General features: G+C 44.6%; 1 protein-coding gene across 4 annotated transcripts in view; it reads left to right on the forward strand.

Moving 5' to 3' along the window:
- Window positions 1–392: 392 nt before the first annotated feature.
- The window catches only part of LOC121283400 (potassium voltage-gated channel subfamily KQT member 1), a 763,328-nt gene continuing 742,240 nt past the window's right edge, over window positions 393–21,480 (forward strand). For 3 of the 4 annotated variants that reach the window (XM_041197952.1, XM_041197954.1, XM_041197953.1), the window contains exons 1-2: window positions 393–768; window positions 2,428–2,859. In XM_041197952.1, the coding sequence (XP_041053886.1) occupies window positions 2,489–2,859 (371 nt within the window). In that variant the 5' untranslated portion in view covers window positions 393–768; window positions 2,428–2,488. Of the gene's footprint in view, window positions 1,041–2,427; window positions 2,860–21,480 lie in introns of all 4 variants that reach the window. The other variant, XM_041197951.1, reaches the window with a different exon arrangement.

Below are 21,480 nucleotides of genomic sequence, written 5' to 3' on the forward strand. Positions count from 1 at the left end.
CATTCTTCAGCCATTCCTGGAAAAAGGATTGCTGTTCTTTAGAAGTGCCACCTTAAGACTATGTTTAGGACCAGCAGGGGGGGAGGGGGCGGGGGAGGTCAAAGTCAAGGCAATTAAGATAGAGACAAATGCAGAGTTGTGATGGGTGAGGTGAGTTAACTGGTGAAATGCATTCTAGACGTTATCAGTGTAAATAAAGGCAGCACAACAAAGCAATGGAGCTCCATCTGTCGAGGAGCTGTCATTTATATATCTCCCTTTCAAACGGACCTTTTTTGTTCCATGAAACAATGTTTTGAATTCCTCACGCTTAAGATGTTCCGATAACATTGTAAAGAATTTTCCAAGTCTCCTCCCCTTTTAGTTTTCGTTTCAGGTGAGCAAAAGGGGGCAAGGCACACTTCGAGCTTGAAGACCACGCCTTAAAGACTCTGACATATCCCATTTAAAGAGACGCTCGGCGCCCTAGGTGCGTTCGGGATTACTGCGGCTCATAACAAGTGCGGAACCTCTGACTATTGGACTCACTCATTTCCAGTAACTAGGCTCTCTGGTTCAGTTCAGTTCCAGTGCCCGCTTCTCCCTCTCTCTCTGGTATCTTTATTTACTTTTTCACCCATCGGAGACATGAAGAAAGGCCACGAAGTGCCGCCGGGTCGTTCGTGGATGTTGCTGGTTTGAGGCAAGTGGAGCTTTTTCATTTGGAAGTTGGGCGAGGGAGTGATCCAGCCCCATCGTCAGCACCCAGCCGCCAGCTGCTCTGCTTTGGTGAGTGCTACTTGTGCTTTGGAAGTTCTTGGTCTTTTCCCCTCCCTGCTTCCCCACGTTGGGAAGGTGAAGCTGCCGAGCGAGCGATGCCCTTGAGAGACGCGTCCAGGTACAGCCGCCAGTACAGGAGTTTGACAGAGGGAGAAGAGATAAAACTCCGCTGAAGCTCTTCCAAAAATCCCACAACCGTCAGAAAAAAAGAGCCAGTGTCTTCTCTCGACCCTTAATACCGCCATTTGCACGCTCACAGCCTCAAATCACTGAGTTGACAGGTAAGGTGGCCATGATTTCAGAGCTGTCACTGTCAGACTGCGGGAGACAGTGAGGCCAGCGGCAAGCTGCCCTTACTATCACCGAATCGTCAGCTGCTCCTGAACTCGGACAGGGAAGTCCTATGTGTATCCAGGTTGCTTAATTCGTCAGCTAGTGTATATTCATTCAAACATTAAAAAACAGTACATTTAGATCCCCTGACTATACATGCCAAAAACCAGGAATTGTCTAACCATTTGGTTTTAACTTTCGTTTTTAATACAGTTTAAATCAACATTACTGATAAATTGTCCGGTGTGTGTTACGGTTGTGAGCTGAGGTGACCAGGGAGCGTTTCAGCTGAGATTTGTTTGCGATTGAGATTTGAAATATCTGAAAGCGCAGACTGCCCGGTGATCGTTCCCTCCCCACCCCTCAATGTGCATGCTTGTGTTTATTTTTTTTGTATCTGTTCGTATGACGTGTGTGTATGAATGTGTGTGTATGTATGGAGTGTGCGTATGTGTAATTATGTATTTGTTTATGTTTAGTGTATGTGTGTGTGCGTGTAATTGTGTTTGTGTGTGTATGTGTGTATGGTGTATGTGTAAGTGTGTATGGTGTATGTGTAATTGTGTATGTGTGTGTGTATGGTGTGTGTGTTTATGTGTTGTGTGTGTGTGATTATGTGTTATTTGTTTGTGTGTTGCACTTGGTCTATAGTCCAAGATGCCCTCAATGTCCATAACCCAAATCTCTCCGAGTGCTGACTTTACGTTGTATCCACACAGAGACTCACAGCTGTGTCGCCCAGACATCTCTCTGCTGATGTCCTAACTCCTCACTGTGCTTAACAAAAACAGAATCACCTGGAAAAACTCAGCAGGTCTGGCAGCATCGGAGGAGAAGAAAAGAGTTGACGTTTCGAGTCCCCATGACCCTTCCACAGAGCTGGGAACTTCCAGTTTTGTGGAAGGGTTATGAGGACTCGAAACGTCAATTCTTTTCTTCTCCGCCGATGCTGCTAGACCTGCTGAGTTTTTCCAGGTAATTCTGTTTTTGTTTTGGATTTCCAGCATTCCCAGTGTTGGGTTTTTATCCTCACTGTCCTTGCCCGATCTCGTTGGACTTGACCTGAAGTCTCTCAAGGTCCTGGCTAGCCATGTCCGTATCTAACTCTGCCCCAAGGCTGACTCTCAGTTGTAAGCAGCACGCTCCTCACAGGCATACACCTGCCTCGATCAGATATCTCAAAGCGGATGTCCTAACTCTCGCTCGTCCCTCTTCTCTCTCTGCTTGATCTGAGGCTCTCGAAGTCCTGACTATTCATGTCCATGTCTTGAATCTCTAAGGCCCATGTCCCCACTCTCTTCACTGTCCTTCTCCCCTTCTCTCTCCCTCTCTCAGTTGTGCCCTGTCTGAAGACCAGGCGCCCCAACACGCCTGCTTGCATCTCCCTCGTACTCCGATGTCCTCCGAAGTCAAGTCACGATGGAGTGGCTCCGGTTCCCAGGCGAGCGGCTCGGTCCGCAGGTCAACAATGTTGGAGATGTCTGAGAACGCGAACAGCGCTCAGTACGAGCCCGTCCCGCTGCCTCTACAGAGGAGCAAAAGTCCCGAAAGCAGCACGGACAATAACCCGGAGATCCGTGCTGCCGACAGCCGGGCTGAGGTGATCATCAACCCGGATATCCCTCCTAAAGCTATCAGCCTGCCATCGCACATGTCGCCATACAACAGCCGCAAGCCTTTATTTTCCAAGGTGAACATCCAAGGGAGAACTTACAACTTCTTAGAACGGCCCACCGGCTGGAAATGTTTTATATACCACTTCACAGTGTGAGTACTATTTACTGTTTTCTTTCAAAAGTGCACTGTAATACTCCGAAAACCCATGTACCAGGGGTTAATCCTAAAGTTTTAAAAGTGACTTTGGGGTATTCGACCAGTTCAACCTCTTTCCTCCTTGAGTTTTGAGTGGCAAATGAAATCTTTGAGATCTGGTTTGCACTGTGTGCTTGGGAAGGGCAGCTGATGGGGAGGGGAATTGTTTAAATCTGTTTGACAGTTCCTGCTCCTTGTATAGTGTTTCCCCAGAATAGTTGGTCCTTTCCCTAAAGATCTCTTATTCCAGGATAACCGGAACATGTATGTCCGACCTGTTGTGAGGCAGGTGACCTCTGTTGTGCTGTGTTGTTTAAATGCACTCTTAAAATATGCTATCGCCCTGTGGGAACTTTTCAAACATTCATTGTACCCGGGGTTAATGCTGGTCCCATTCGGGGAAGATGAGAGATTCGGCAGGAACCCGAGTCGAACTTGTTCTGTAAATGCACTCGGTGATGTGACACATCGACTTGTGCTTTCAGGCAAAAGGTGGTGTGGTCAGCTGAGCTTAGCTGGGTTATATAGGGGTCTGTTTTATTTGTTTGCTCTGGGGATGATGCAGCCAGCACCATGAAACAGGCTTTAGAAATGATTCGACCGAACAGCGCGATTAAGTTCTGCAGGGGGGAGACAACGTGAATCCATTTGTGGATGCATTTGTGTTCTTAAAGATTGCCTTTCGAGAAATTATATCTAAGATTAGTAACATCTTTTTTTAAAAAAATGCTTTACTTCGAACTTTTGTACTGAAGGAGGGGGAAGCGATTTCAGAAGGAATGGTTATTGAATTTAACCTCATTCCTAACCCTAGAACCTTACATTCGGCCATTCGGCTGATCATACTGGTGATGGCTCTCTAAAAGAGTCCCACCGTTCCGCTTTCCCCACCATAACTGTCTAATTGTTTTTCTTCCTAGTATAAATCCAAATCCCTTTTGAAAATTAATATTGAATCTGCTTTCGGGCATTGCAGGTCGTAACAATTCGTTGGGAGGTTGTTATAGTGAGAAATCCATTCTCCCCATTTCTGTACCAGATTCATTTTAATCTTGCTTATTTTGCTGTTTTCTGGACGGTTTCACCTTTACGTGCAGGGCGGAGAGTGGCGCTGGTGGTGGGGTGGGCGGGGAATCGGTTCGATGGGGAAATGGAAACCTTAAATAAAAAGTTTGATCAGATTGCAGGAGTATACGTGGGCACTGACGTTAATAACGCTGAAAACAGCGCACAAAGTGCCGACCGTGCCAGCTAATGTCGTCCCGAGGTTGTGTGTGTACATACAGCAAAGGATGTACTGGGGCATTCAGTAACACGCTGCACATCATCAGTCCTGTAGCATCGCTTCTTGTCTATACAAAAGCAACAGTTGCCATTCTGTATGCAAGTCGTTATCAAAGCAAATTGATTATTGAGATATTTAAAACATGATGGAAGGTTTATTTCTTGTGTTGTATGTTAAAGATGTCTGTGGCAGCCTGGGGTGAGTCCCTTGTCTTTATAGAAAGTTACTATCAAGAAAGGCTGAACGGGCTGGGATCTTTTCTCAAGGAAAGAGAAGGCTGGAGGGTGACCTAATAAAGGTCTAGTAAATTATGAGGAATAGACTTGGAGATGTTTTTTTTTCTAATAGTGGGTAGTGGGAATTTAAAAGCAGGGGTCATAAATATAAGATAGTCATCAATAATTCCGGTAAAGAATTCCAGGGAAACTTCTCTTTTCCCAAAATATACTTTATTCATAAAAATTGTGACGGTATGTTACAAATCAAGTACACAGCATAAAAACAGAAAATGCTGGAAAAACTCAGCAGGTCTGGCAGCATCAGTTAACAGTTAACGTTTCAAGTCCAATATGGTTCTTCTTCAGAGCTACATGGCATCTGCATTTACATTGTATTTAAACATTTTATAACATATACAATCCAAGGGGTTTTGCATTGGCTCCAGTTACTCAGTGTAATATGGCAGGAAAGTCTTAAATTATGGCCTTTTCCCTATTGAGGCTTTGTGGAAGCTGTATCCCTCAGTTACATGCTGCTCTTTGGAATGTGTCAGTCTACAAGACTTGGTTGTGGACAGCCCCTTGCCCTTGAAAACCAAGAAGTTTCATACATACCAAAGAGTGCTGATGCTTGTCTCAGTATGTGTCCCTGGGAACTGTGTGTAGGGCACAGAATCCTGTGTTGCAGATCTGCTTGGGATGAACTCCAGCACATTCCAGAAGGAAGTGAATGACAATCTTTTCCCCATCACAGCTGCCTTAAGGACAGTTTGAAGTGGCACTGAGATTCTGAGTGCTCAGAAGGGATTTGGTATGCAGGGCCCTTCTCACCATCAGTCAAACTACATCTTGGCACTTGTCTGAAAGTTCTGGTAATGAGACATTCTGCTAAATGATTTTGACAGTCTGCTCAGTGAATCATCTGACAGGATCCACCATCTCCTTTTTCCACAGGACCACTTCTTTTACCCAGAAGAGTGTGGAACTTGTTGTCACATGGAGTAGCTGATGTGAATAACATTTAAGGGGAAGTTAGATAAAGACCTGAGGGGGAAAGGAATGGGAGGCCATTCTAACTGGGTTAGAGCAAGTAAGATGGCTGGAGGTTCCTATGAAGTGTAAACACTAGCATTGAACTGTTAGGTTGAATGGGCTGTTTCTTTGCTGTAAATATTGTAATGCTGCTGGACAGTGCAGTCAGTCTGATCCCTTGCTGCTACTCCATAACTTGCTCAGTAACTCTTTAACCAGTCTACATTATAATAACCCCAGCTTTTAAAACTTCAAAGCTGAAATATTTTGTGTGTGTGTGCGCACGCGCATGCATAACATGCAATACACACAAACTTAGAAATGTGATAAGAGTCTATGCTATTCCCCATAGCATGTGATAAACTGAAAACCAATATTAGTGCTACAACTCTAGTTCAGTTTAAATTATGAGATAACCCTGTCCTTCTCAATATCTGCCACTAGCTAAGAGAAAATTTGCCAAAAACAGGAGTGACTCTGATATACTGTGTGGATGTCTTATGTAAGAGGTTTCCCACCACCACCCCCTCACCCCCCCCCCCCCCCCCCCCCCCCCCCCCATAACCTGTAGAATGTTGGAAGGAATGTGGGGTTAAGCTATGAGTGCTCTTAAACCTGACATGTGTTATTGCCTTATAACACACTCTAGCCTATTACATGTTATTCCTCACACAGTAACACTTCCATTCACTTTCTGTCATGACACCATACATTTTGTTCCTTATGGACAGATTTATTATCCTGTTACACAAAGTGTGCAAAGGAAAACTGTTGCCTTTCAAGTTCCAGCACTGCCATAAACGGTGAATTTTGTGGTGCTCTTTTTTTAAAAAAAAAGTTTTTTCTTAAACAGGGCAACTGAAGATAACCAATATGAATGTGAATGTATTCCAAAATATACTTCTGAGGCATCTTATGACTTTGATTTGAAAAGTATATTTGAGGAGCTGCCTGAGATCAAGCATTTTGTTCAAGGTCAAGCCAGGGATATCTAGGAAAACACAAGATTTCTTTACCACTGATGAGGACTGTTTATATTGACTCCTTGCTCCCTTATAAATTTTCAACAATCCTACAGTCATTGGCTCAAGTGATGTGAGACTCGTCAATGGGTTTTGACTTGCTGTTTGACTGTGAGAGCTATCACAGTCTGATTCTCAGCCAACATGTGTAGCTTTCAGCAGCAGCACAGCGTGTCAGCTGTAGCTCAGCCAGGAAACCTCTTGAGTCAGAAGGTTGTGAATTCAAGTTCTATTCTAAAAACTGAGCACAGAAATCTAGGCAGACACTCCAGCACAGTACACACTGAGTGAGTGCCTTTTGGATGTTAAACCTGTGACTCCGTCTGCTCTCTCAGATTGACCTAAATGGTCCTAAGACACTGGTTTTGAAGAGTTATCCCTAGTGTTCTAACCAATATTTATCCCTCAATCAATAAATCAATATTAATAAAACAGGTTTTCCCTGGCCCCAACCGCCTCCTCTTCACCATGGACATCCAATCCCTCTACGCCTCCATCCCCCACCAGGATGGTCTGATGGCTCTCCGCTTCTTCCTCAAACAGAGGCCTGAACAATCCCCATCCACCACTACTCTCCTCCGTCTGGCTGAACTTGTTCTCACACTGAACAATTACTCCTTAAATTCCTCTCACTTCCTCCAAATAAAAGGTGTGGCTATGGGTACCCGCATGGGCCCCAGTTAGGCCTGTCTCTTTATGGGGTATGTGGAACATTCCTTGTTCCAGTCCTACTCCTGCCCCCTCCCACAATTCTTTCTCTGGTACATCGATGATTGCTTTGGTGCTGCTTTATGCTCTCATTTGGACCTGGAAAAATTTATTAATTTTGCTTCCAATTTCCATCCCTCCATCATTTTCACATGGTCCATCTCTGACACTTCCCTTCCCTTCCTTGACCTCTCTATCTCAATTTCTGGTGATAGACTGTCCACCAATATTCATTTCAAGCCTACCGACTCCCACAGCTACCTCAACTACAGCTCCTCACACCACATTTCATGTAAGGACTCCATCCCATTCTCTCAGTTCCTTCGCCTCCGTTGCATCTGTTCTGATGATGCCATTTTCAAAAACAGTTCCTCTGACATGTCTTCCTTCTTCCTTAATCGAGGTTTTCCACCGACAGTGGTTGACAGGGCCCTCAACCGTATCCAGCCCATCTCCCACGCATCTGCCCTCACACCTTCCTCTCCTTCCCAGAGCCATGAGAGGGTCCCCCTTGTCCTCACTTATCACCCCACCAGCCTCCGCATTCAAAGGATTATCCTCCACCATTTCCACCAACTCCAGCATGATGCCACCACCAAACACATCTTCCCTTCACCCACCCAGTGGCATTCTGCAGGGATCATTCCCTCTGGGACCCCCTGGTCCATTCCTCCATCACCCCCTACACCTCAACACCCTCCTATAGCACCTTCCCATGCAACCGCAGAAGATGCAACACCTGCCCCTTTATTTCCCCTATCCTCACCGTCCAAGGGCCCAAGCACTCCTTTCAAAGGAAGCAACATTTCACTTGCACTTCCCTCAATTTAGTCTACTGCATTTGCTGCTCCCAATGCCGTTTCCTCTACGTTGGAGATACCAAACGCAGACTGGGTGACCACTTTGCAGAACACCATCAGTCTGTCTGCAAGCATGACCCAGACCTCCCTGTCACTTGCCATTTCAACACTCCACCCTGCTCTCATGCCCACATGTCCGTCCTTGGCCTGCTGCATTGTTCCAGTAAAGCTCAACGCAAACCGGAGGAGCAGCACCTCATCTTCTGACTAGGCACTTTACCACCTTCCAGACTGAATATTGAGTTTAACAATTTTAGATCATGAACTCTCTCCTCCATCCCCACCCCCTTTCCGATCCCCCCATTTTTTCCCAATAATTTATATAGATTTTTCTTTTCCCACCTATTTCCATTATTTTTAAATGTATTTCCATCCATTGTTTTATCTCTACCTTTTAGCCTATTTTGATCCCTTCCCTTCAGCTCACCCCACCCCCACTAGGGCTATCTGTATCTTGCTTGTCCTGCTTTCTACCCTTAATTAACACATTCCTTAGATAATATCACCACCTTCAACACCTCTTTGTCCTTTTGTCTATGACATCTTTTGGCTATCTCCACCTATCACTGGCCCTCAATCCAGCTCTACCCCTCCTTAAAACGGCTTATATTTCACTTCTTTTCTATTTTTACTTAGTTCTGTTGAAGAGTCATACGGACTCGAAACATTAACTGTATTCCTCTCCGCAGATGCTGCCAGACCGGCTGAGTTTTTCCAGGTATTTTTGTTTTGGATTTCCAGCATCCACAATTTTTTGCTTTTATTAAAACAGGTTATTTGACAGTTATCACATTGCTGTATACGAGGGCTCCCTGTTCTCTGTTTCTCATATTATAACAGTTAGATTTGAAAGATGTACTCCATTGTATGTAAAGTGCTTTGAGTCGTTAGCCGCACTACACAAATGTTTAGAATACAAAAGCAGCAGTCAAATGCTCCACACAACCTTTACTTTTTTTATTGATTTTTTTCATGGGATGTGGGTATCACTAGCTAGGCCAGCCCAACATTTATTGCCAATCCTTAATTGCCCTAATTAAGAGGGTGTTTAAGAGTCAACCAGGTAAGGACAGCAGATTCCCTTCACTAAAGGACGTTTGTGAACCAGATGGGTTTTTATGACAACAATTTCATGGTCATCATCAGACTTTGATTCCAGGTTTTTACTGAATTCAAATTTCAAACCCAGGTCCCCAGGGAATACTAGTCCAGTGACAATACACTACCTCCCCCTCGAGAACAAGAACCCTTCTACTCTCCTGCTATCCCCAGAAACCGAGTTACTGATTTCAGCCACAGAGCCTGTGGCAAGTAATGGCAATGAGCTTTCTACCCTGGGGAGCAAAACAAAATCAGCGAGAGGATTGATCCAAACTTAATCTTACACTACTGTCGACGGAGCCGTTTGAATTTGACACCTCAGCGTTCAAGAGCATTACTGAGACGAGCAGCCATGCACCCAAAGCAAACTGCGTTCATTTTTAAAAATGACTGCAACTGAAGCAGCTGGAAATTTGAAACAACAGAAAGTAAGGAGATAAAAACAAAAAAACTGCGGATGCTGGAAATCCAAAACAAAAACAGAATTACCTGGAAAAACTCAGCAGGTCTGGCAGCATCGGCGGAGAAGAAAAGAGTTGACGTTTCGAGTCCTCATGACCCTTCGACAGAACTTGAGTTCGAGTCCAGGAAAGAGCTGAAATATAAGCTGGTTTAAGGTGTGTGTGTGGGGGGCGGAGAGATAGAGAGACAGAGAGGTGGAGGGGGTTGGTGTGGTTGTAGCGACAAACAAGCAGTGATAGAAGCAGAATATCAAAAGATGTCAACAACAATAGTACAATAGAACACATAGGTGTTAAAGATAAAGTTGGTGATATTATCTAAACGAATGTGCTAATTAAGAATGGATGGTAGGGCACTCAAGGTATAGCTCTAGTGGGTTTTTTTTTATTTTATATAATGGAAATAGGTGGGAAAAGGAAAATCTTTATAATTTATTGGGAAAAAAAAAAGAGAAGGGGGAAACAGAAAGGGGGTGGGGATGGGGGAGGGGACTCACGACCTAAAGTTGTTGAATTCAATATTCAGTCCGGAAGGCTGTAAAGTCCCTAGTCGGAAGATGAGGTGTTGTTCCTCCAGTTTGCGTTGGGCTTCACTGGAACAATGCAGCAAGCCAAGGACAGACATGTGGGCAAGAGAGCAGGGTGGAGTGTTAAAATGGCAAGCGACAGGGAGGTTTGGGTCATTCTTGCGGACAGACCGCAGGTGTTCTGCAAAGCGGTCGCCCGTAAGGAGCTTGCCTGGCAGCCCGTGAAAGAACTGAGCTGACATCAGATGCTCCCTCGCTGCTTGCCTGTCCCCGTCCCGAGAGCTGATCTCGCCTCCAACACAGGTTGAAAGCAACGCCCTCTGAATCGACAGCAACAGATCGAGCGCTGAGAGAGACTCGGGGTGTGAGCTTTTGATTACGGGCAAGCATTGGAAATCCGGAAAGGGAACAAGGTCTCTTAAGAATAGAGAAGGTGTCTTTTTTGGTGCATTTTGTATTTCAAAGTGACACTGGTTGAATGAGGAATGTCGCTGTTTTGTTCGATAGGAGGCTGAGCTTGGAATGGGGATGTTTTGTAAATGTGGAAATGAATTTTGTTAAGAAATAAAAGCAGAAAATGCTGGAAAACACTCAAGCTGGTCAGGCACCATCTGTGAGGAGAAAAACAGTGAACCGTTTAGGCCAATAATCTCTTCATTAGGACTAAATCAGGCTGAAGGTGAACTGCTTTTAAACCAGTGCAGAGCTAGAGTTACAGGTATAGGCCTGAGCGGGGGCAGAGCAGGAGCCGCTAAATGCCAAAAGTGGTGGTGCAACCAGAGGAGCTGATAATGAACCAAGCGCAGAAACAAAAGATAGATCCAAAGGAAGTGTTATCAGTACTCGTCCATGTTTAACACCAATGGGAAGAGGTAGAAAGGGCACAGAATGTACAGCTTCAATGCCCACCACCATAATGGCTTGGTAGCAACACTATCAGTCAAGTGCTAAACAATATAACTGCAAGGCTGGGTCTGCAGCAGGTGGTGAGGGAACCAACAAGAGAGAAAAACCTATTTAATCTCACCCTCACCAATTTACCTATCGCGGATGCATCTGTCTATGGCAGTATTGGTTGGAGTGACCACCACACAGTTCTTGGGGAGACAAAGTCCTGTCTTCACCTTGAGGATATCCTCCATTGTGTTGTGTGTCACTACCACCGTGCTAAATGGGATAGATTCAGAGCAGATCCAGCAGCTCAAAACTGGGCATCCATGAGGCACTGTGGACCATCAGCAGCAGCAGAATTGTATTTAACCTCAATCTAACCTCATGGCCTGGCATTCCCCCACTCTACCATTACTATCAAGCCAGAGGTTCAAACCTGGTTCAATGGGGAGGGCAGGAGGGCATGTCAGAAGTAGCAGCAGGCATACCTAAAAATGAGGTGAATAATTGGTGACACTACAACACATGACTACAAACATGCTAAACAGTGGAGGCAGCACGTGATAGACAGAGCTAAGCGATCCCACAACTAACGGATCAGATCTAAGCACTGCAGTCCTGCCACATCCAGTCATGAATAGTGGTGAACAGTTAACTAACTTGCCGGAAGAAGAAGCTCCACAAAACCAGCACGTCAGTACAAAAGACAATTCTGAAGCACTTGGAACCAACTTCAGCCAGAAGCGCCGAGTAGATGATCGGTCTCCCCTGGAGGTCCCCAGCATATCAGATGCTAGTCTTAAGATAATTCGAATCACTGCACATCTTCACAAGAAACGGCTGAAGGTACTGGATACGGCAAAGGCTATGAGCCCCATCAACGTTCCAGCAGTACAGAAGACTTGCACTCCAGAACTTGCCGGGCCCCTAGCCAAGCTGTTCCAGTACAGCTACAACACTGGCATCAACCTGACGGTGTAGAAATTGTCCAAGTATGTCCTGTCAAGACAAATCCAATCTGGCCAATTACCGCCCCATCAGTCTACTCTCGATCATTGGCAAAGTGATGGAAGGTGTTGTACAGTTACATTGCCATAATCTGCTCAGCGATGCTCAGTTCCATCAGGGTCACTTGGCTCCAGACTTTATCACAGTGTTGGACCAAAACTGGACAAAAGACCTGAATTCCAGAAGTGAGGTGAGAGTGTCTGCTCTTTACATGAAGGTAGCATTTGACTGGGTGTGGCATTAAGGAATCCTAGCAAAATTGAAGCCAATAAAAATCCTGGGTGAAACCCCATCATTGGTGGAATCATTTTCAGCACAAAGGAAGATGGTTGCAGTTGTTGATGGTCAGTCATCTCAGCTCCAGGACATCACTGCAGGAGTTCCTCAGGGTAGTGTCTTAGGTCCACCCATCTTCAGCTGCTTCATCAATGACCTTCCATCATAAGGTCAGAAGTGGGGATGTTTGCTGATGATATCACCAGTTCCATTCACAAGTCCTCAGATTCTGAAGTAGCCTGAGCCTGCATGCAGCAAGGCCTGGGCTGAAAAAATGGCAAGTAACATTCACACCACATAACTGTCAGGCAATAACCATCTTCAACAAGACGGAACCCAACCATTTCCCCTTCACATCACTGAATCCCCCACCATCAACATCCTGGGTGTCACCATAGACCAAAATCTGAATTAGACCCAGGGCCCAGGAGAGGGGGGTGCCCAAGGTGCATAACACTGGGCCCCATGCTCTAGGCCAAGTATCCTGTCAATACGGGGGGATCTCCATGCTGGATTGGTTGCTTTGGGCACTATCAGACTGGTCAATGTCCAAAGCAGCCAATCGGACTTGCAGGCCATCCTAATTGACAGGCTACTTGGCCATAGATTTCTCTTGTTCTGAGTAGAATACACTGGATGCCCCAGTCCCTCCTTTTTCTCTTAGCTCATGCTCTGTTCTGTTTGAGTGATGTTGGGTGCTGCTTTCTTCACTCTTCTTCAGATGTGGCTGGAAGCTGTTGGAGCACAAAGTGCCTAATGCCTCTATGTTTAGCTCATCTCCTTAAGGCCCTTGGCACCCCCATCCCTGGTGTGGCCCTGGGTCTTCTCTCTCTCGACTTCTCCTCCCTCCCTCCATCAATGGTGTCTGTGGTCCCTGGCCTACCTGACCTCTCCAAAGTCTTTTGACAATGGTGTGGCCCTGTGCCTGGCATCCCCTACGTGTGACTGATTGAGTGAGTGCGTGTGTGACAGTGAATGCCCATGTGAGAGTTAGTGCCCGTGTGAGTGAATGTGCATGTGAGAGTGTGTGTGTCTGAGAGTGTGCCCTTATGTGAGCATGTGTGTGTGTGTGTGTGTGTGTGTGTGAGTGTGAGAGTGTAAATGAATGTGTGTGTTTAAGAGAGAGAGAGAGAACCGTGAGACAGAGACACGCAAACACATACACACACATGCAAACACAGACAGAGGCTGCTCGGTACGGGGACACATGCCCTCCCACTCCTCCTTCTCACTCCCCAAAAACGTATCCACACACCAGGCCGGGTGAGGAGGGAAACCCAGGCCGAAATGTAACCCACTTTCGACCCTAATTTTCATATGAATTTCATTGAGGCCAGCTTGGAGAGGTGAACGCAACACTGATGTTAGTTAAACCCAACCCCTTAGCTCGGCCCTTGTCCCCTCCCCCTTTCCTGGTGACCATGACTTGGGGCCTAGTCTGTCCCCCTCTCTTCCTAGCTCTGCTTCTTAAGCAAGAAAGCAAAACAGGCATTATTAGTTAACTCTGCTGCTTGTCATTTTTATTAATTACACATTTTTAAAAATGATCAGTTTGTTGTTTTGACATTGCTTTATTTTACATTTTCTTCACACTCTAATTTATATATTTTTTTAAATCCATGTTTAATGTTTTAAATCAGATCTCAGCTGCTGCTGGGTTTCTTGCTGAACGGGGATGAGAGGCTCACAGGAGGGCTGGCGAAAAGGGTTTATTTTTGCACCAATAGAAAGGGGGAGTGTTGGAAATGCTTAGCACGTTTGGTGGCAGCTGTGTAGAGAGAAACAGACATCAGAGACGCTTTGTCAGAACTAGTGAAGCGTTGACTCTGTTTTCACCCCTCCACAGATGCTGCCTGAACTGCTGAGTATTTCCAGAATCTTCTGTTTATATTTCAAATTTCCAGCATCTGCAGTTCTTTGCTCTCCTATTATATGCTCCATGCTGGGCATTTGTAAGTGTGGTTAATATAAAAATAGAATACATTTATCACTCAATGCCAAGTGTAATTTTTATGTTTTCAAAGTCCACTTGTGTGGATAGAAATAGAACATTATTGCAGGTGAATTGATTACTGCTACTTTACTGGTAGGTTCTGCCATTTTTAATTAAACCAGGAGTCACATGCCAATCGAATGGCCCAGACTTCCAATCTCCAGATGCTTGTACCCCGGAGGTACTCTGGATGATGCGCTGGCTACCCCTGTGTCTGGAACCTGCCGAAACTCTGAATTAAAGTTGGAGGCTTCAGTTGGTTCTGACTCCCTTATCATAGTTACCCAGAAAAAGTTAGAAGGATTAGAACCAGTTCTAACTCCTGGGTAACCATACTTCTGACAGCCGATTCCTCACTGGAAACCCCGACTGCACCCATGCCCACCCCCTCACCACCCAACTACTTCCCTGACCCGACTACCCCTCAATCCCCTGACTACTCTCTGACCACCGGACTACCCATGACCTCTCCAATTACACCCCAACTCCGAGTGCCTTTCTGACCCGGCTACCCCCGATCCCTGACTACCCCTCCAGCCCAACTACCCCTTGACTAATGCCCTGACCATAACCCTGACCACCCGTCCATCCCTAACTCACTCTACCCCCTCACATTCTTTTATCCACCACCCTACCTCCTCACCCCCCCAACTACAACCTTACCTCCTCATCCACACACCAACCTTACCTCCTCATCCATCCAGCTGCTACCTATCTCCTCACCCACCCAGCTGTTACCTATCTCCTCACCCACCCAGCTGCTGCCTACCTCCTCACCTGCCCACCCGACCTCTAACCCCTCATCCACTTGCCACCCTACCCCCTCACCCATTTACCTGCAACCTTACCCCTCACCCACCCACCTGCTACCCCACCTCCTCACCCACCCACCTGCCATCCTACCCCCTTACCTACCTTACGCACTCTCTTTCTCTCCATAGCTCTTCAAAATGTCTTTGGGACATTTAAATCTATTGGAAATATGATATCTAGTGCCATGAAATGAGGGTGTGGATTGGCTTCCCCTAACAATCCTGCACTATGAGGAAGGACTTCCAGAACAATTACATTCCACATTTCTGAGGAGGCCTGGTTTTTATGTCTAGGCGAGTATTGCGAAGCTCCAGTGCAAGGTAAATAAGTAGGACTGGAGTGGCAATCTGATGGTGATTTCCACTCCTCGGAAAACTCAGCCCAATGTCACTGTTAGTTTAAGATTCTCTCATTTGTATTAGGATAGTTGTTTGCAGAACTTGTGAGGTCTAAATCATTTAGATGTTGCTGCTCGATATTGCATAATGTCAGGTTTAAAGAAGCGGAGCTGGTTGCACAAGATGAATGACCAAGTTGTATGCAATTGTTTGATAAAGCCATGGTTGTAAAGTATATCATACTGGACCCTGAGCTTTCAATGGGCTTCATATATAGAAGCATAGATTACAAAATCCAAGATGTTTTACTAAACCTATATAAAACAGTTTGACCCCACTGTGACTGTGTTTCCCAATTTTGGGCACCTGAAGGATGTGGGGTGAGTGGGGGGGGGGGGGGGGGGGGGGGGGGGTGGGTTTGGGGTAAAGGGGGGTAGAATGGATAGGGGGTGCAGAAAGAGGAGAAGCACCAGGGCCCCTGATTACTCTCTCTTTGGCTCTGACTGGACTAGCCATATAAATTCTGTGGCTACAGGGGCAGGTCAGAGGCTGGGAATCCTGCGGTAAGTAATTCACCTCCAGACTGCCCAAAGTCTGCCCATCATCTACAAGGCACAAGTCAGGAGTGTGATGGAATGCTCCCCACTTGCTTGGGTGAGTACAGCTCTAACAACACTCAAGACACTCAAGAAGCTTGACAGTATCCAGGACAAAGCAGCCCACTTGATCAGCACGTTATCTATTCACATTCACATAAGAATTTATTCCCTCCACCACTGATGCACAATGGCGGCAGTATGTACAAGATGCACTGCAGCAACTTGCCAAGGCTCCTTCGACAGCACCGTCCAAACCCATTACTTCTACTACCTAGAAGGACAAGGGCAGCAGATGTATGGGAACAACGCCCATCTTCATATTCCCCTCCAAGCCACTCACCACCCTGACTTGGAACTATATTGTTGTTTCTTCTTCAGTCTTCAGGCTAAAATCCTGGACCTCCTTTCCTAACAAAACAATGGGAGTAGTGTCACCAGATGGACTGCAGCAGTTCAAGAAGGTGGCTCACCAGCACTTTCTCAAGGGCAATTAGGGATGAGCAACAAATGCTGGCCTAGCCAGCCACTTTTCAATTCCTATGAAAGGATAAAAAAACTCCCAATTCATCCATTATTTCACCACCTGCATCCCTTCATAATCAAAGTTCTGCTGACTCCTTAGCCCTGTCCTCATTGTCTTTCTATTCTCTAAACTGTAGGTTTCAAAATTTTTGCTTTCTTCTCCAAGAAGGAGCAGGAGTAGACCATACAACTTGTCCAGCCTGTTTCATTCTTCAATACCACCCTGGCTGATCTTGGGTTCAACTCCACTTCTCTGCATATTTTCCATTTTTTTAAATTTAATTTTATTTATTTTCCATTCTATTTTCCACATTTTCTACATTTCCCTCTATGACGTCTTTCTACCCTATCTCTGAAACCTCGTCCAGCCACTCCTCATTGCCCACCTCTTCTGTGTCTGAACGCAACATATCCCATTCCCATCTGCTAAGCCCCAATGAGCAGTTTCATTTATTTTTTCCCATCTTCTAAAGACTCCTGAAAACCTAACTCTTTGGTCATTGATCCTAAATTTTCTCCCAACTCCAACTCTTGTGCTGATTTGCGAACACTTGGGGAGGGCAGCACCTCATAATGTCTCACTGTTCTCATTGTGTTTTAATCAGCATGAGTTGTAAAAAAATGAATGAATAAAGATAATTTTGGAAGCAATAATGTTCAAGATATGTACAGTATGTACAAGATGCACTGCAGCTACTTGCTAAGGCTCCTTTGACAGCACTGTCCAACCCATGACTTCAAGCACCTAGAAGAACAAGGGCAGCAGATGTATGGGAACAACACCATCTTCATCTTCCCCGCCAAGCCACTCACCACCCTGACTTGGAACTATATTGTTCCAGGAAGAGTAAAAGTTAATTAAAAAATAAAAGTTTTACAGACTTCAATGGTCTGATCCATATGCTAATGCATCCACACAGGTTTCAAGCATCAGCAGCATAAAAGGAACAAGAGATGCTGTAGAAATGAAACTTCTGTACAGGCAGTAACACCAGTTTATTAACCTCGCCAATAACTTACAACCAAGCACCACATGGGCTAAAAAAATGGAGAGTGAGATTTGAAAAGAGATAGGTAAAGGCTGAGAAAGGAATAGAAAGATTGCAGACATGCCATAGAGCAAGAAAACAAGTGTTGACTGTAGTGTATATTCAGTGTGTTGACTGTATTCTTATGTTACAGTTTCCCAGCCTGGATGTCCGAATAGTTGACTGACACCTAGACCTTCTTTATGATTTCTAATATTATGTAAATGTTATTAGCTTTCCTCTTTTCCATTTATTCCTTCTTTATCTCTCCTTGACTATCCAATTCAGGAGTCTGGTTATGGAAGGAACATGGAGAAGAGTTGGGAAGTTTTGTTTGGAAAAATACATCTACGTAAACTAAATTCTTTATTTTTAAATACTCAATGTAATTATGAAAGAAAAAAACTAAAAGCAAATCCTTTACTGGTATGTTCAGCTACCTCATCAATGACCTTACTACCATCATTATGTCAGAAGTGGGGATGTTCGCTGATGATTGTACAATGTTCAGCACCATTCATGACTCCTCAGATACTGAAGCAGTCCATATCCTAATGCAGCAAGACCTGGACAATATCCAGGCTTGGGCTGACAAGTGGCAAGTAACATTCACGTGGTTCAAGAAGGCAGCTCACCACCATCTTCTCAAGGGCAACTAGGGATGGGCAATAAATGCTGGGCCAGCCAACGAAGCCCACGTCCCATGAATGATTTAAAAAAAGATAGGGAAATAAATCCAGATGTGTCTCCAATGAACTGTTTCAAATTAGATTGAGCTATTCCCATTTCTAGAGGTGGATGCAGATCTATTAAGAACAGAAAAAAGCTGCAGCGACATAGGAAAATTCATGAAACGATTGCTAAAAGAAGCAACAAATAATTAAAATTCCTGAGATTGATGAAGGAGAAAAATAGGATTCAGGAAAGATTACAGTAAAACAGACCAAGTGGCAAAGTTGTTGCCAAGTGGGCAGGAGTTAAGAAAATAATATAAATGAACAGGTGTGCACTTACTTAGGGCCTCCTCAACTTAAATGATCAATTTGCAGATACTGGACACTTTTCCACCCCATGTGTTACACTGGAGAGCTGAACTCACAGCTAACAGACACAGAGCAATGCAGGTGCCAAGAACTGCAGAAATGGAACTTGTGCCCAGTCTTGCAATCAAATCAGGGGCTAACAACTCTGCATGCCCAGATAGTATTTCTCTTTGCGGTAGTCCAGTTTTTTTCCCCCGTGTGTCAGCTGTTATCAACTATTCCAGTTTTTCACCTAAGTGGCAAGAAAATAAATTTTGCCACTAATTTGTCATAAGTGCAAGATAGCCACAAATAAATCCAGTAAGGGAATTCAAGAGAAGCTTATTTACCCAGAGATTAGTTGAGGCAAATAATATTTCAGGGGAAGCTAGCTAATTACATGAGTGAGAAAGAAATAGAAGGCTATGCTGATCAGTTTAGTTGAAATAGAGTTGGATGAGGCTCATGTGGAGCACAAATACCAGCATAGGCCAGTTGGGCAGAATTATCTGTTTCTGTGTTGTAAATTCTCTATTTCCCCTTTTTCCTGAAGGCACAGTGTATTACAGAGGTATAGTTACACAGATTGTTGTAGCTGCCTTACAATTACAACTTGCATTTCACAGAAACATAATCCGACAAAACAACTGACACTGAGCCAAGGAAAGAGGCATTAGGACCAGTGACCAAACACTAGGTCAAAAATGTAGATGTTCAGGACAAATATAAAGGTGGAGAAAGTTATAGAGTTGGGAGGAGAATTGCAGAGCTTCAGGCTTAGATAGCAGAGGTAAAGGATACTGGGGATGCATAAGAGGCCAGAGTAGGGGAGTGCAGATTGCTGAGAGTTGAAGGGCTGGAAGAGATATAGGGAAGGCTGACAGCATGGTGGTATTGAGCATAAGGATAAGAATATTAAATTAGAGGCCTTGATGGACCAAAAGCATAGGGCTGATGGGTGAACTGGACGCGGACTTGCAGAAGGATTTTGGATGATTTAAGTTTTTGGAGGATAGATGATGGAATACCAGCCATGAGGGCTTGGAATAGTCGAGTTTAAAGGTAACAAAAGCATCGATGAATGTTTCAGCAGCAAATAGGCTGTGGCAGGGATGGAGGCGGGTAATATTATGAAGTAGCCAGTCTTTATCTTTGGGACAAGATATTGAGTCTCAGCAGGCTATTTGACCTCTGGAGACTCCGCTGTGAAAGAAAGGCTTGCACTTATCTGGTGCCTTTCATGACTACTGGCCATCTCAAAGAGGTTTACAGCCAATGAAGTATTTTAGAAGTGTAGTCACCGTGGTAATGTAGAAAACACAGCAGCCAATTTGTGCACAGCAAGCTCCCACAAGCAGGAATGTGACATTGGCCCAATAATCTGTTTTTGCAATGTTGTTTAAGTGATAAGCACTGGTCAGAACACTGTGAATAACTCCCCTGCTCTTACGTAAAATAATACCGTGGGATCTTTCGCATCCATCTGAGAGGGCAGACAGGGCTTCAGTTCAAGATTTCATCCAAAAGACAGCACCTCCAACAACACAGCATTCCCTCAGTACTGGAATGCTAGTTGTAATGTGTATGTTTAAGTCCTAGAATGTGAGTTGAGCTCACAACCTTCTGATTGTGAGATAAGAGTGCTACCAACTGAGCCACAGCTGACAGAGGAATTACCAACATGATTTTGCTTTTTGTAACTTTTACTTTGTCATGAATCAGAACCAATGCAAATTACATATGAATCAACAGACAAATGATATTTCAAATAAAAAGAGAAATCTCATTTTAAGTAGTCAACGAAACAAAGATACATCTTACATAACCGCAAGTATTTCTCTTCAGCACATATAGCGTTACACAGCTACACAACTCCACAATATTCACGCAGGGTGGGTCACGAACCCTACCTGACAACAGCTTTTACCTCTGAGTATCAAGGGTATGACTATCACCAACAGGGCACACTTCTATAAACCTTTTCTCCCTTGGGTCATGACAGTCCTGATGGTGTAGCTGTCCAGAATCCCTAAAACCAAACAACCAATAACACCTCTGTTCACAGTTTGTTCTCTCTGGTAAAAAATCCAGCTCTTTTGCATCTCTGAGCAATTCACACAACTTTCTAAGTTTTAGACCTTTATAGGCCACTCACAAAGTGCCTCCAAGAGCTCCTGCATCTGTGCGCTCATTGTCTCCTGCTTCCAGCTCTCCCATTTGTAGCTTTCCTTTGTGGCTGGCCACATGGTTTCTCTCTTAACTTTCTTCCTGTTTGTCCTGCTTCTAGGTCATGGGTCAGGTCACATAGACCCAGTATCTCTTATTCTCCCAAACAATTACAATTGATTCCTTTACAATTGATGCAGCTCTTAAAAGTCCTTCTCAAACATTCTTAAAAACAATTAGAGATTCCACAAATATTTTAAAGAAATTACAAATTTTCCTTACTGTACTGCTTCCAGATCAAAAGTTGTCATATTTGTAAATTCGTTTTTAAAATAAATCAACCTTAATTTCTCAACAACTATTTTTTTTTTAAACTACAATAATTGTTGGGTGCCAGCTTTGGCTCAGTGGTAGCACTCATGCCTCTGAGTTAGCCTTGGGTTCAGGTCCTACTCCTGAGTCTAGGGGTTAATAGCTTAGGCTAAGGGAGTGCTTCAATGTTGGAGGTGTTCTTTCAGGTAAGTTGTTAAACAATGGCTCTTTCTACCTTCCTGGCACTATTCAAGGAAAAACAGTGGGTTATCCTGGCCAAATGTTATTTCTCACCCAACACCACTAAAACAGATTACCTGGTCATTTATGTTGAGTTTGTGAGATCTTGCTTTACACTAATTGGCTGCCCCTTTTCCCTACATACAGCAACAAT

The sequence above is a fragment of the Carcharodon carcharias genome, chromosome 10 (assembly GCF_017639515.1).
Source record: "Carcharodon carcharias isolate sCarCar2 chromosome 10, sCarCar2.pri, whole genome shotgun sequence".
NCBI lineage: Eukaryota > Metazoa > Chordata > Chondrichthyes > Lamniformes > Lamnidae > Carcharodon > Carcharodon carcharias.